Consider the following 16,213-nt stretch of genomic DNA (forward strand, 5'->3'; position numbering starts at 1 on the left):
CGACGAGAAAACTTCTAGTGGGTATGTATATCACACAATGGTGAACTCTCAAAGGAAATACATACATATGTTTACTTCATTCTTAAAACTGAACTTACTCATTACGTTTTTATTATTGTTGAATTCACGCTAGCATTGCTAAGCGGGAAAGTTAGCATAGCTAACAACTAATACTGAAATGGTGTGTCAATTTTCAGAGGATGAAAAACGGAAAAACAGCCAGGGGAGAATGAGAATGAGGAGGAACAGGCAATGAACTGGAAGAGGTGGATAGATCAGGGACAGAACACGCCATGTCAGCGACGGTTCCTGGGCCAGCAGGTAAAGTTACAGAGATAAAATAGATATCCGTGCTACTGAAATGGATATTTCAGATAGGCTAACATCAGTAATGTAATGGCATCATGTTTCAATATACCAGGAATCCGAAAGTTTGATAGGAATGCCTGAGGATTAATTTCGGTTGAGAAGATTAGGCTACATGTTTTTGGTCATTTGCTCTATCAAAGTGCAATCTTAATTTTATTTTCAAGGAAAAACAAAGCAATCCAATTTCTGCAAATTCATTGCAAATTAATGTATCTGAACTGTTCATGTATTGTCCATTGTTTTTTCAATGTTTAATTTCTGTTCATACAGATTTTGTTGAAAATGGCAAGCTTGTGAATATATTTAGGCAATATTCTAAGATGGAACTGTTTAATTGTTTTAATAGTTTAACTGTCTATTTAAATGGACCTATTATAACCTGTGCTGTAAATCTGTGCACTGCACAATAAAGCAATATCAAAAATATTTTTGGGGTGTTGTTCATTTAAACATCAAAATTAAACTAGAGTAATTGTCAAGGAAAAGTACAGTTATATAAATGGTACTACTATTTAGCTACTGTGAAATAGGCTTCTGTATAGTATACGTACACATGTAAAACAAGATTGCTTGTTTGAGACTTGCCATTAACAGTCAAGAGATCAAAATATGTCTGTATACACCATATTACATAGATTTATTAGAATAAATAGTAGATTATTAAATTGGGTTATGTTTTTTTTTTTTTTTTTGTATGCCACCCTAAGATTTGCTGTGGCCCCCACTGGCCACCCCTGGAATAATTTTCTGGAGGCGCCACTGGAGCAGGGACAGAGGCAGCCGCCCTGTACGGAGCAGGAGGGGCAACTGCAGAAGGAGGAGCAGCTGCAGGAGGCGCAGCAGCAGGGGTAGCAGCTGCGGGGGCAGCAGAATTGGCTGCAGCGGTTGCAGGAGGAGCAGCTGCGGGAGGCGCAGCAGCAGGAGCTGCGGGAGCAGCAGCAGCAGGAGCTGCGGGAGTGTGGAATGGCTCAGGGGTTGGAGCTGGAACCCGACGAGGTGCAGGGGCCAGCCTGGGAGCTGGAGCTCGACGAGGCGCAGGGGCCAGCCTGGGAGCTGGAGCTTGACGAGGTGCAGGAGCAGTGTCCACCATTTCCAACTCATCAGTGTAGACAAAGTAATGATCCCGCATGAAATAATCCCCACCAATCCACCCACCAGGCACACAGTGGTGTGTTGGAACGGAAGGGAACGAGACCTGAGCAGGTGTTTTGAACGGGGTATGCCTGATGGCCAGCCGACTGCCCTCATACAGCGAGTCTCGTCTGGGTCCGGGCTCAAGTAGTGGTGGGAACATTTCTTCCTTCTTATCTGAACTTTCCCTGTAGGTATAGTCAGTGTGGTCGCCTCTGACTACCGACTTCTCAAAAAAGCGATCCCCTAGGATAGGACCCCCATCAATAAACGCACCTTCTGTGAGTTCATCATCTGGGTCCTGGTCCTCCTCACTCGATGAACCATTGTCCCAGAAAAGTTCCCAGGGGAGCAAATGTAAGGCTTTATTGGCCTCTAAGTCAAAAACGTTGCCATCTGGGTCAAAAAGTATCCGGTCTTCTGGGTCCATCTTGGGTCGGTTCGTTCTGTCACGGGTACGGCAGGAAAGGATTAAATCGCAGACCAGATAAAGTGTAACTCAGGATTTATTAACCAAAACTCAAAAGTAGAAGATCCGGGAAAACTCACAGGAAAACTCACAGGGGATCAAAATTGCCAAAACTCAAAAATCCCAAAACAGGCAAGGCAAAAACATCAACCAAGGAAGCACGGTAGAGAAAGGAAACAGGGAGCACACAGCTAAACAGGACAGACTCTCTCACCGTACAAACTGGAAACCCTTACAAGACTTTGGACTCACATTGACTAACGAACCAACACAGGACACACTGAACAAATCAAGCTAACAAACAGGGTGATATTGGGAACAGGTGAGGGATGGAGACAGACTACAAGGGAGCACATGGCAACATAAACAAACAGGATAAAGCACATGTCAGGAAACACAAGGACAAGACACAGGAAGTAAAAAATGGCACATGTACAAACATAACACAGGAAACAAAAAAGAAACTCCAGTTGGCGGCCTCTAGAGGCCCAGAGATCCCAACTCGTGACACAGGGTGTCAAGTCGTGACAATAAAATGCATAACATAAGATAGAAAATAAAAGATAGATAGATAAACGATATGCAGAGATAAAGTTTATCTATCCCCTTAATAACACATTATATCACATATACAGCTGGGCTATTGTCCTCATCAGTACATATAACGCTTGGCAATGCTAACAGAAAAAAGTGTTAGTATTTTGGACTACTAATACTTTGTTATTAAAAGCATAAATTTAGGGTATATATTAAACGTAACCCATACCAACAACAAACTTCATCTCTCCTGATTCCAGTGAGCAGTTAGAGTTTATGTGATGACACATACCATCTCCATTGAAACTGCTGGTGAGTATTTCTTTTTTTTTTTTTTTTTATCAAATGTGCCTCAAAAGTTCAAAAGTTCATTAATTTTGTAATAACTTTTAATGTACTTCAGAAATGAACATAGAGTAGATGGCCTAGCATTGGTCACTTATTTGTATTTGATTTGATAATAATTACAAATAAACAGAACCCACTTTTATTCTTTATGACAGACAGGGATGTGATTCTCAAGACCAGTCTTTATCTCAAGACAAGTCTTCATATCAAAGTCCAAGGCCTTGGTCTCATCTTGGTCTAGGTCAAATATTGTCTTATTTGTCCATTTCGCATACTATATGATATTTGTTATCACATTTATAATCATTCCACAAGCCTGTCTCTTTATAGATTAAAGCACAGTCCTCCACACCTCCAGAATTATTGGGCTCTCCACGTTTCCATTTTGTGATACTCAGTGCGCTCTCATCCACGTCCAGAAAGGTCCCTTCAGTCTTCCTGTCTGTTGTCCTAATCCATCCAAAAGGTGCCGTTAAATCTGATAACATCTTCGCAAGAGCTTGGTTCTCCTCTTCACTTTTTGGCAAAGCAAGATCACCTCCAGCATCTCTACAGAGCTTCAGACCAGCATCAAATGTGTCTTTCCACCCATTAGTCACATAGTACTTCATTCCCACCTTCCTGAAGATGCGGAAACTTGTAGCTGTAAATAAGAAAGCATCATTGGCATCCCAGTAAAGACAGAGGAAAACAAGAACTAGAGTACCTTTCATAAGTATGATTTCTTCTTACCTTTCTCTATAAGAGACAACCTGGATGTCAAAGTCTGGACATCTGCCTGCAAGGACCTGGTCAAAGGATCAGTTTTTACAGACTCTACTGGAAAAACACAGAAAGTTCACATAAAACCTCCAGTGCCACAATTCACTAAGATACCCGCAAACTGCTTGTAAATGTAGACTGATACACACATGTAGAACTTCATCATAACACTCCTTACCTGGCGTCCCCATTCCCCCCATCTCTCCTTTAAGACCAGGCGGCCCAGCAGGACCCATCTTGCCTGGAGGCCCTGGGACTGGCACCCCTGCAGATAAGAACACATGAAGCACGTTACACTCAAGCGGCACACCTGTGTATCATATCAGGAAGCTGGTTAGTTTTAACATTTACATTTATTAATTTAGCAGATGCTTTTATCCAAACCGCCATACAAAGGAGCACAATCAAGCAATAGAGACTTGGTAATAATAGATACTATTTTACATAAGGAATAAATAAAAGTGCAGGAATGTAACTACTGTAAGTGCGAGCTAGGTACTATATAATGTACTATTAAGTACTCTTTAAAGTAATAAAAAAATTGTCTCAGACTATTTCCAGGTAGAGCAGACAATCTCACACACTAACCTGGTTCTCCTCTGTCCCCCTTGAGTCCTGGGACTCCCTCTCTCCCATCTTTCCCATCCCTGCCATCTCTGCCTGGGTGCCCATTGTGTCCAGGGTTGCCAGGGACACCAGCCGAGGCCAAGCAGCTGGGCGGGGCCTCAGTGTGTGCTCCACCAATCAGAGACAGCAGAAGGACAGCGAGATACAGAGCCATGGCTGTGTTCTCCCTGGACAAGACAGAGTGACACTGAGCAGCATCTGAATTGATCAGTATTTATACAGATCCTCAGTACTGAGATAATGACCTGACTGAGACACAGTCAAGGTTATTTCACCAACAGGAAGAACACATAATACTTTGTCATCATTTGCGTAAGGAAGTGGAAGTGCTGGCATCCCAAAGATCATCCAAAGAAACTCATGTTTTCCTGTTTTGTTAAGAATTTGGGCGACCCTGATCCACCCCTTATCTAACCCAGGAAATAAAAATGCAAGAACAGCAATAGCAATGCATTTTTCATTCCCTTTTTGAATGTCTTGTGAGCTTTTTGACTAAGTCTGGATTTAAGAATAAATGCCTTTGACTCCCTCTGTCCCAATTGACCTATCGCTAAGCCCCGCCCCCCATTGTGACTGTTGCTAACTCGGACACGTTATCAGAGCTGAATAGAGTTTACAATGGCAGCTATCAGTGACAAAACTATATCCCAAGAGGCTCTAGACAACTTTTGGAGACAAAAGGACCTGATTTCGCCTAGAAGCCTTCAAAAGGGACTTAATTATGCAATGGAGGGATATGTATACAATTTAAAACTCGATATGGTGGATAACAAGCTTACATTTGAGGCGAGAATTTACAGAGCTCAATGCAAGAGGGAGAATCCTCAACTCACGGTCATCGCGATTGCAGATAAATACATCCAATACCAGCAATGTTCATGCACCGCATGGGAAAGATACAATGAATTCACATTCAGTTAATTTAACTAATCAGGAAGGCATATGAATGTAGACCTACGTTTAGTAACTTGCATTAACCTACCTGCCCCTGACACGACAGTGTCCTAACCATATGGTCCTAACTGTCTAGCTTGTTATTGTAACCTTGTTAATTACCGGCATGAGTGTGTTTCGTTCACGTTGTCATGTTAATCCATTATTAAACCTATGTATACTTGTGCATATCATTTGTTTAATAGAATGGCCAATGTTTAACAAACTGTCCCATTACTGACAAAGCTACGCTAGCGCAGCTAGTGAATCGTTAACGTTAGCTAGTTTGAACCAGAGATAACTTGCCTAAGCCTAGCATAACATCAGTGGTGAAAGTAAGCAGGTACTGTGAATAATGAGTATGCCTTTTATCATGTAGGCTTAGTTGATTGCTTTAGCAAAGGAAAATTCCAACCTAACAAGAGTATGGCAGAAAGTTAATGAACGTAGCGTTCACTGTGTGGTCTGCCACAGCTTAATACACCGGAGATATTTGGACCGGTCTTGTTTTCGTTTAGGAAATGAGATACAATATACCCCATTGCCTATCCTCTCATGATACCTCGTATCAGTGTTGTATCTACCCCATGCACATCGTTTGGCCATTTTTGTTGAACCTACATTACCACAAAGCTCATAAAACAACCGAAAAATCACGGCCTCTAATGTTATCCTATGGAGCTGTAAACTCACAATGTCCGAGTGCAGCTGTTAGTAAACTGACATTGGCCCGTCTGCGTTCGAAAGGCGGGGCTTAGCGACAGGTCAATTGGGTCCCTCATTGCACAGTGGAACAAACAATCAATCCAGGCCTGGGTTCAATCCCTGACTCTGCCCCGACAGAAGAAAATAAGAACTAGCATACAGTATCTTTCACAAGTACACTTCAAAAATCGAAATCTCAGTAAAATGAAATATCTTAAATCAAGCCAATATATGCTTTTTTTCTGTCTGACAACATGTTTCGTCTTAACAAAAGAAAAGTCAAAGTCTAAATCAAGACAAATGTACTTGTCTTTAATCTGGCCACACTAGTTTTAAGATATATTTGGGTTATTTTTTTTTAAATCCTTGGTAAGTCAAAATGTCCTGTTCTGTTGGCAAATCATTTTTTCTTATTTTAAGTAATATAATTTATCTCCCATTGTATTACTTTTTTCTTGTTTTTAAAAGCTGATTTTTTTTGCAGTGTAGGATCTCTCTCTCCTTCTCATCTTTTTCATCCCTGCCCTCTCTACTTGCATGCCCTTTGTGTCCAGGGTTCCAGGGACAACAGTGATACACATGCTCACACAAATACATATACACATGTGTGGATTTATTGATTTTGTAACAAACCTGGTCCCTCTTCAAGAAAAGGACCAGCTGCCTCTTAGTTGGAATCCATCACTGCCATTGCCATGCCTGGCCCCAGTAGGTTAGTGGACCTACAGTATATATAGACTGGTGTGGTGTGGTGTGGTGTGGTGTGGTGTTGTATGGTGTGGTGTAGTGTTGTGTGGTGTGTTGGATGGTGTAGTGTGGTGTTGAATTGTGTGGTGTTGTGCTGTGTTGTAGGGCTGGGCGATATGGAAAAAAACATATATCACGATATGGATTATTTTATATCACGATAGCGATATATATCACGATATGCCCTCTTGCTTTACTGGATAGGGGTGTACTTAAAAGTGTGATCCATCACGACCTGTACCACAATTACGCAGATTGTACTGAACGTTTCCATTGAATCTTTAAATAGTAAGATTAAAACAAAGTGCATGACATTTAGTCCAGTGCTTGTGACTTTTAGTGGTTCTTTAATGTAGGCCTACTTTCAGAAGATAAATCAAGTTTAATTTAATTAAAAAACTTTCTTTTCAATGTTTGTTCATATGCTATAGCAATAATGATGAGAAAAACATTTTCTTATATGGCCACGTATAAAAATAAGAAAATTAAGAAGTTGGCCATTACACATACGCCCCATTGACCGCTTCAGCCCGTTGGTGCAACAGTGAAGATGGTCCTGTAAACAAACGCAAGTAAACGATGGAGCTGCGTTTTATCTGGATAAAAAGCATATTAGCGTTTACATTTCCCAACCAATTTCATTTTTATCTTCAAGGGTTTATGATCTACGTGGAGTACCAAAAAAAACCTCCATGCTACTTAGAATCTAGATAGTTAAGCTATAAACGCCAAAGACATATACACATATGCTATGTCTATGATAATCGCTGCTAGATGCTCACTGTTCTTGTGCTCCCACAGCTCCTTCACTTTTGAAATACTGAAAAGAAATCTAAACTAACGAAATAGTGCATCTTAAACTACAACTATTTGACCATCATTGAGAAAAATGGAACAGAATCAGCTAATAAATGGCTACACTTGTATTATACTCGTATTATACGGCTCTCCAAAATGTTCAAAAAAGTTCCGTTGATTTGAATGGGCCACCCCAGCATTTGCACGTCTGTAATGTCTTGATTTTCACTGCTGCAATAAAGTAATGACGCTGTCATTAGCAATGGGTGTCGATGCCCAATTGTATAACAGCGGCTGTGGTGGTAACAGTTACACCTTCCTGCAGCGCGTCCATTATTCATTTTTTTTTTTAAACCAGAATTAAATTTCGCGGGCTCTCACCGTCAATCATGTCGCAAGCGTATGATGCAAAGCAGCGTAATGTAAAGCGGTGTCGTGTCGCAAAACCACGTTCTCTAAAATGTATCTTAATATTCTTTTTTTACAGTTGTATAAACTTAGAGTTTGCATAATAAGAAAAGCAAAATGTTATATTAGGATGTGAAATTATATTAAAATGTATATTAGCTGTAATAGTGAAAAAATAAGTTTATCACGATAGAAACGATAGAGGAGAAAGGTCACGATAGACACGTTTCTATCGTCCTCACGATATATATCGTCATATCGCCCAGCCCTACTGTGTTGTGTGGTGTTGCGTGGTGTGGCGGGGTGTGGTGTGGCGCGGTGCGGTGTGGTGTGGTGTCGTGTTGTGTTGGTTTGTGTTGTGCGGTGTTGTGTGTTGTAGTGTTGTGTGGTGTGTTGGATGGTGTAGTGTGGTGTTGTGCTTTGTTGTGTGGTGTTGCGTGGTGTGGCGTGACGTGGTGTGGCGGGGTGTGGTGTGGTGTCGTGTTGTGTTGGGTTGGGTTGTGTTGTGCGGTGTTGTGTTGGTTCGTGTGTTGTGTGGTGTTGTGTTGTGTTGTGTTGTGTGGTGTAGTGGTGTGTTGTGTGGTGTAGTGTGGTGTTGAATTGTGTTGTGTTGTGCTGTGTTGTGTGGTGTTGCGTGGTGTGGCGTGACGTGGCGTGGTGTGGCGCGGTGTGGCGCGGTGCGGTGTGGTGTCGTGTTGTGTTGGGTTGTGTTGTGCGGTGTGGTGTGGTGTTGTGTTGGTTCGTTTTGTGTGGTATGGTGTGGTGTGGTGTGGTGTGGTGTTGTGTGGTGTGGTGTTGTGTGGTGTGGTGTGGTGTTGTGTTGTGTTGTGTTGTGTGGTGTTTGGTTGTGTTGTGTGGTGTTGTGTGGTGTGGTGTTGTGTGGTGTGGTGTGGTGTGGTGTTGTGTTGTGTTGTGTTGTGTGGTGTGGTGTTGTGTGGTGTGGTGTTGTGTTGTGTGGTGTTGTGTGGTGTGGTGTAGTGTTGTGTGGTGTTGTATGGTGTGGTGTAGTGTTGTGTGGTGTTGTATGGTGTGGTGTAGTGTTGTGTGGTGTTGTATGGTGTGGTGTAGTGTTGTGTGGTGTGTTGGGTGGTGTAGTGTGGTGTGGTGTTCGTGGGTGCAGGCTGAACTGCAGTGACACAACTGCTTCATCTGTGTTTCTTAACCCCATAAGGCCCACTGTCATCCCCTCTCTGTGACTGTGTGTGGACCCCCTCTCTGTGACTGTGTGTGTGTGTGTGTGTGTGTGGGGGGGGGGGGGGATGCTTTTACATTTGGTACCACATGTTCGTGACTCCCCCCACTCCTCTGTGGACATTATGGGTTATTATGTAAGCTACCCTCTCATACACGATCAGTGTAATTGAACTCATGTGCTTTTTGTCCTCTTAAGCACAGCAGGAATGTGTTTAGGAGGGAGCTCACGTGAATAGAGGTGTGTGTGTGTCCGTGTGTGTGTACGTGTGTGTGTGTGTGTGTGTGTGTCCGTGTGTGTCCGTGTGTGTGTCCATGTGTGTGTGTGTGTGTGTGTGTGTGTGTCTGTGTGTGTGTGTGTGTGTGTGTGTGTATGTCTGTGTGTGTGTGTGTGTGTGTGTGTTTGTGCGCATGAGTGTGCTTGCAAGAATGTATATATATTTTTGTGTGTGTTTGTGTGTGTGTGTGTGTGTGTGTGTGTGTGTGTGTGTGTGTGTGTGTGTGTGTGTGTGTGTCTGTGTCTGTGTGTATGTGTGTGTGCGCGCGTGCATGTGTGTGTGTAAAGCCCAAGCTCTCTGGTGTGCACTAGTGCTCTGCCTCTGTGAATACCTCCAGATCCTATACACCAGGTGAGGCCTGCTGGTCCTCCAATCAGAGAGCTCTAATATCCCACAATGCCGTGCAAAGTCTCTGTGGTGCTGAGGACAGATGTAACACCCAAGGAGTGGAATGGTTGGTGCTAAACAGGGTGATGATGAAATACGCATCTAACTTGATGCATGGAAGGTGCCATCTTTGTATGAGGTTGGAACCCAAGGCTTTCTTCTTTGTTTCAGACACAAAATGCAAAAGCAAACACTTCAATTTTCAGCAAAATGTTCTCCTAATCAACTTTTAATTCCCCCATTTTAAATGCTTATTTGAGACTCAATGAGACTCTGTCCAGAATGATTCCCCACAACCAGGGAAGATTGCGGCCCCTCTAATCCCGATAATACGGCTGTGCATCTATCAGTGTTAGCACTGTTTTCCCCACTGTTTTCTGTTTTGCAACCACCACTCTCACTCTGTCAAACCGCTCTGTGTTAGCAGTGATGGAGACTCTCATCTGTGTGCTGTTTTGTCTGTGTGTCTCTACCTGCATAGAATGATCTGTGTGATCGTGTAAACGGAAAACCTGGTTTCCCTGTGGTGTCTTTGTTTTGTGGTATACCACTCTCATTCTGACAAACGGCAATGAACAACCAGCCATTGGGTGGTTTAGTTTGTGATTTATTTTCAGTGGGGACTCACGGACACTGAGTGTTTTATCTGTGTGTGTGTGTGTGTGTGTGTGTGTGTGTGTGTGTGTGTGTGTTCGCGTGTGTGTGTGACTCCACTTGAAAGCTGACGCATCTTGTTTGAGGCGAGCCCCTGGATGAAGGCTAGCACTTAGCCTACCCATCAACACCTCTTCCTGTTTCACGCCCCAACGACCCCTCCAGAGGTGTTGGGTTTCCACCATGGAACATCGCCGTGATCACTCACTCCCATGGGCGGCCCGTGTGTGTGTGTGTGTGTGTGTGTGTGTGTGTGTGTGTGTGTGTGTGTGTGTGTGTGTGTGTGTGTGTGTGTGTGTGTGTGTGTGTGTGTGTGTGTGTGTGTGTGTGTGTGTGTGTGTGTGTGTGTGTGTGTGTGTGTGTCTGTGTGTGTGTGTGTGTGTGTGTGTGTGTGTGTGTGTGTGTGTGTGTGTGTGTGTGTGTGTGGGTGGCCCGGGGGAGTCAGATGAAGATATCTGTGCCTCCAGGGTGGGCCTGTGACACTGCAGCCAGGCTCATGCACAATAACAGATTCATTTGACAGTTAGCATTTAATGTGCATTTCATCATTTACTGTAGCATCGCCAGCAAGTAAGATGTGATAAGGCATCACATGTAATGTAAAGCCACCTGACTCTCTCCCATTGGAGGTCAGAGGTACGTAGATGTCTGTGTTTGCATAGTATGGTTGTGAAGCTGCAGCCACTGTCTGTGAACCATAACTGATTATAATTATTTTCATTTACATTGAATAATATAGTGTAGGATTTATTTACAGGCTCAACAGACAGCATTGTCATTAAGAATGTTGTAAAAAGAACAACTTATGAAACGGCATCTGTACCATTCATATTTAGCAACAGGGTTAGATTTCAACATGTTTTTGAGGTGCCTGCCTTTTCAGCTGTCAACAAAAACACCCTTGTCACCAAGTAATAGTACTAGTTTTTTTCCCAAAGCAAACTATGCAGTTTTTGAACTCTTATTGCACAATTTATTGTCCACAGAAGAAATATTCCTGCCAGGATGCTATTGTGCTCATTGCCAATCACCCTGACCTGATAAGAAGAGCAGAGAAAGTTAACGTTTAACTAAACGCGTCTAAAAATAGCTGCTGCTGCATGAAAGGGAAGCTGTGGCGACGGAACCACAGAGGTGACATGTGCTGAGTGGCACTCTACTCCGTTTAGAACACCCTGATGTGTCTCTGGACTGCAGAGACTGACCAGCGGCCTGTGCAAATACACACACACACACACATACACACACACACACACACACACACACACACAGATAAAACCAGTGGCCTGGACTGGACTGCAGAGGCTGACCAGCACTCTACTCCGTTTAGAACACCCTGATGTCTCTCTGGACTGCAGAGGCTGACCAGCGGCCTGTGCATACACAAACACACTGAAACATGCGCGAGCACACACACACACACACACACACACACACACACACACACACACACAGATAAAACCAGTGGCCTGGACTGGACTGCAGAGACTGACCAGCACTCTACTCCGTTTAGAACATTCTGATGTCTCTCTGGACTGCAGAGACTGACCAGTGGCTAATGAGAGAGCACCAGCTGAGCAGTAAGCACTGATATCCTTCTGAGGTGATGCAGCCAACAATTGTGTCCATCCTGACACACAAACTGAAACAAGATACTATTGAGAGATTAGACACACACAAACACGCACACACACTCACTCCCTCTCTCACACACACACACACACACACACGCACGCAGACACACACACACACAGACACACACACACAAATACATGTGCCGATCCAGTGCCTATCCAGCCACACAAGCTGATACACGACAACACTGACAGGTTAGAGGAGTGTGTTCTTTTTCAGATTACTGTAAATGACGTACTGTAAATGACTGATTTGGTGCGTCACAGCTTTGTCATTGTACAAAAGGAGGATCTGATGTGGGTTTTAAATGATGCAGAACAGCTCATTGTTAGCCCCCACCCCCTCACGTAACAAGCACCAAATGACTCCTCAGTTTCGGATCTCGCTTCTCTTTCATATCCTGTGTTCCTCTGATGTTGTTAATTCCTTTATAACAACCGTTGCATCACACTGTGTTAACTGGACGGCATGTTCCTTCCACACATGCTTGCACCCCCTCCCCTCCCCCTCAAAACTCACACACATACACACACACACACACACACACACACACACACACATAAACAGACACACACACAACCCACACAATAACACAGGCCTACATATCCCTCATGTGACATGCTTTGTTGGGTTGTGCGAGGGGCCTCCCAGCTGGCCAGAGGGCTTGTTCAGGGTACTACAGCACAGCCATGGCCAGAGGGCTGATAGATCAGGGTACTACACTACAGCCATGGTCAGGCAGGGGAGGGTTTGTTTAAAGTGAAAGTCCTCTCTATGGCAGAGGTGGTGTAGACACACACACTCTGAAATCCACCTCTGCATTTAACCCATCAAGGGAAGTTACACACACACAGTGAAGTGAGGTTACACACTAACCCGGAGCAGTGAGCTGCCTTTGGCGGCGCCCGGGGAGCAGTGATCGGGGTGCCTTTGTCTTTCGGTTTGGAGGAATCCAATCAAACAGCCCCATGGGTCGGTTACAAAAAAAACACAACAACTTTAAGCTTCTCTCCAATAGAGCTGGGTTACACAAGCACACACACCCTGTCCTGCTGCCACAAGATACCATAGTGAGATTGTGTTTGTGCTTGTGTGTGAGTGTTTGTGTGTGTGTGTGTGTCTGTAAGTGTGCATGCATGTGTGCAAGGTGGACATCCAGGTTGTGCTTTTATGTAACACGTGGCGTTAGAAGCTTTGAACATGATGCTGGCTTGATGGGCCTCCTGATCATCCCACAGCAGCAGTCTCTCTCTCTCTCTCTCTCTCTCTCTCTCTCTCTCTCTCTCTCTCTGTCTCTCTCTCTCTCTCTTTCTATCTGCCTCTCTCTCTCTTCTCTCTCTCTCTCTCTCTCTCTCTCTCTCTCTCTCTCTCTCTCTCTTCCTCTCTCTCTCCTTTCTCTTTCTGCACTGCCCAGCTGATTCCACAGTCAAAGTCAAGTGTTACATCACAACAGGGCCACGCCAGGCTATTTATACTGTGCTTGGGTGATTACTACAGCAATGTACACGGCAGGAGAATGTGCACAGTAAATAGTATAATGACACTGATGTTTAGATCATTAGGCAGTGCATGTTTCTAGACACTGAGATATGCATGTCTGATCTTTTCCAGGTTCATTTTGAGATGTATCTGTTGTTGTCCCTGTGTCCTATTGATAGTTTGGATGGGGGTGTGTCTGAGACACCAGACACCACAGTTGAGACTTTTGGAGGTGTGGTTGGCCTAATTCAATAGAGAACTGACAAAGGAAGGTGATCACTTGACAATCCCAGTGAAATGTTCACGAAGACATCTTTGTTGTTGTTGTTGTTGATGTTGTTAAGTATTGTTACCTCCGCCAAGGAGGTTATGTTTTCGCCCCTGTATGTTTGTTTGTCTGTTTGTCAGCAGGATTACGCAGAAACGCATGGACCGATTTCCATCAAACTTTGTGGGGAGATTGGGTAATATAATGGCAATAATTTATTAGATTTTCAGATGTCAAGGTCAAAGGTCAAGGTCACAAGGTGGAGGTTTGCATTCTCTGAATGCTCCCATTCTTGTTAAGTATTGGAATGGTTGCTGTGCAATACCTAGGCTAGGTAGTTGGGTACTTGCATGTGAGAGTAAGAGGTGTAGCTACTTTGTGAGGTCCGCAACCAATAGAATGTGGAGTTGAACATATTTTTGTATATCTTAAAAAAAAAACACGGTGTGTGTTATTTTTAAAGCACTAGAGTCTACTGTATGTGCAGGGAGAAGCTAGCCTTCAGGCTTGAACCAACACACAACAATAGCCATGGGGAGACCGTGACACAGAAACTGTGACGTGAGCTGGGGTCACATGGAAACATGCATTTGAGTCTCCTGACCTGCATATTTGTGACGGTGTCTAGTAAAGTGAGCTTGTGTTGTCAATAGCAATAGGAATTTAACCTTTTTTTTGTACGTCTAAAAAAAACACTGTGTGTGTTATTTTGAAAGCACTACAGTCTATGTGCAGGGAGAAAGCTAGCCTTCGGGCTTGAACCAACACACAATACAGAACAATAGCCACGGTGACGCCGTGATGCAGAAAGTGTGACGTGAGCTGGGGTCACATGGAAACATGCATTTGAGTCTCCTGACCTGCATATTTGTGATTGTGTCTAGTAGTCTAGTAAAGTGAGCTTGTGTTGTGACTGGAGTGTTACTGCGTGCAGAGGAACCATCACACTGTATGTGACCCACTTCTGTGAGGGCGATTGTGAAAGGGGCATGTTGCTTCCAATAAAAGGAAAATTCCTCTGGCTTTGCTGGCTTTGCTGGCCAAACACCCCCCAACACACACACACACGCACACACACACACACACACACACACACACACACACACACACACACACACACACACATACACTCACACAGACAAACACACACACACAGGGTCACACGTGCCACATTGTCCCTAAGGCCTCCTGTTATCTGAAGAATTCCATGGCTGTTGCAAAACTGTGGGAGTTTAGAGGGACGAGTCAATGCCCTGGACAACAACACTGGCATTCCAGAGAGAGAGGGAGAGAGAGAGAGAGAGACAGAGAGAGAGAGAGAGAGAGAGAGAGAGAGTGGTTTGCCAGAGAGAGATAGACAGAGAGAGATAGGAAGCAAAGCAGGGAAAAAGATAAACAGAGAGAGGAGAGTGAAAAAAGGAAAAAGAAAGGAGAACGAAACAGAAGAAGACAAAGAAATAGACAGGCCATTATCCTCCCCCTTCATCACATGTTAGACAAGCTGGAGTCTCAGCTGACTCAGTCTTTCTCTGACATCAACTGCTGTGTGTGTGTGTGTGTGTGTGATTGTGTATGTGTGCGAGTGTGTGTGTGTGTGTGTGTGTGTGTGTGTGTGTGTGTGTGTGTGTGTGTGTGTGTGTGTGTGTGTGTGTGTGTGTGTGTGTGAGATATGTTGTGAACACCCAGCATTCAGAAGGACAAGACAAGGGAATTTCAGCACTGTAGGTCCTTTATTAAGGCTTACATTTACAAACTTAGGTATTCAAAAATAACACAAAAGCAGATCAAAACCTCCGGCTTCCACCCAGTGCTTCCGGCACCTTCCTTTCTCTCTTCGTCAGTCCTGATTCCTACTGACCTTTCAACCCTGTCTCACTTGTTTATGCTCAGTGCCAAACAATTTGCACCTGAGCCTTCAGTTCGGTGGATGGCCCGACCTCCCTTGTCCCCAGAGCACCTCGCCAAGGTCCTAAAGCCTGCCCTGTATAGCTATAAGGGAATTCAACACTGTTTAAACCAAGTGGGACCCCAAGTCCCAGTGTGTGTATGCGTGTGTGTGTGTGAGAGAGAGAGAGAGAGAGAGAGAGAGAGAGAGAAAGAGTGAATCTGTGTGTGAGTGTGTGAGTGTGTGAGTGTGAGTGTGAGTGTGAGAGTGAATCTGTGTGTATGTGCGTGTGTGTGTGTGTGTGTGTGTGTGTGTGTGTGTGTGTGTGTGTGTGTGTGTGTGTGTGTATGTCAGCAGTGAGTGCATCCCAGAGAGGAAGTGCTGAAATCCATCATCACCTCCGTCATTCAGCCCCAATACCAACCTATACTTCAACACACTCTCATGTCGCACGTTTATTTTCACACTCAGGAAACTGGTGAATGTGATTACAGCATCCTGCGGATGAGGATGAGGATGGGGATGTTGCTGTGGATGTGGATGTGGATGTGGATGAGGATGAGGATGTGGATGTGGATGTGGATGTGGATGTGGATGTGGAT

At 44.1% G+C, this 16,213-nt stretch overlaps 1 protein-coding gene across 1 annotated transcript; it reads right to left on the reverse strand.

Annotated features, from left to right (window-relative positions):
* Positions 1–3,108: 3,108 nt before the first annotated feature.
* On the reverse strand, positions 3,109–4,397 carry LOC308381786 (mannose-binding protein A-like; the record flags this gene model as incomplete). Its single annotated transcript, XM_080859376.1, has 4 exons — positions 3,109–3,497; positions 3,587–3,673; positions 3,795–3,881; positions 4,205–4,397. The coding sequence occupies 4 exons, from the start codon at positions 4,395–4,397 to the stop codon at positions 3,109–3,111; spliced, it is 756 nt and encodes a 251-aa protein (XP_080715502.1).
* Positions 4,398–16,213: the final 11,816 nt, after the last annotated feature.

The sequence above is a fragment of the Sprattus sprattus genome (assembly GCF_963457725.1).
Source record: "Sprattus sprattus genome assembly, chromosome: 20".
In the NCBI taxonomy this organism is placed as follows: Eukaryota; Metazoa; Chordata; class Actinopteri; order Clupeiformes; family Clupeidae; genus Sprattus; species Sprattus sprattus.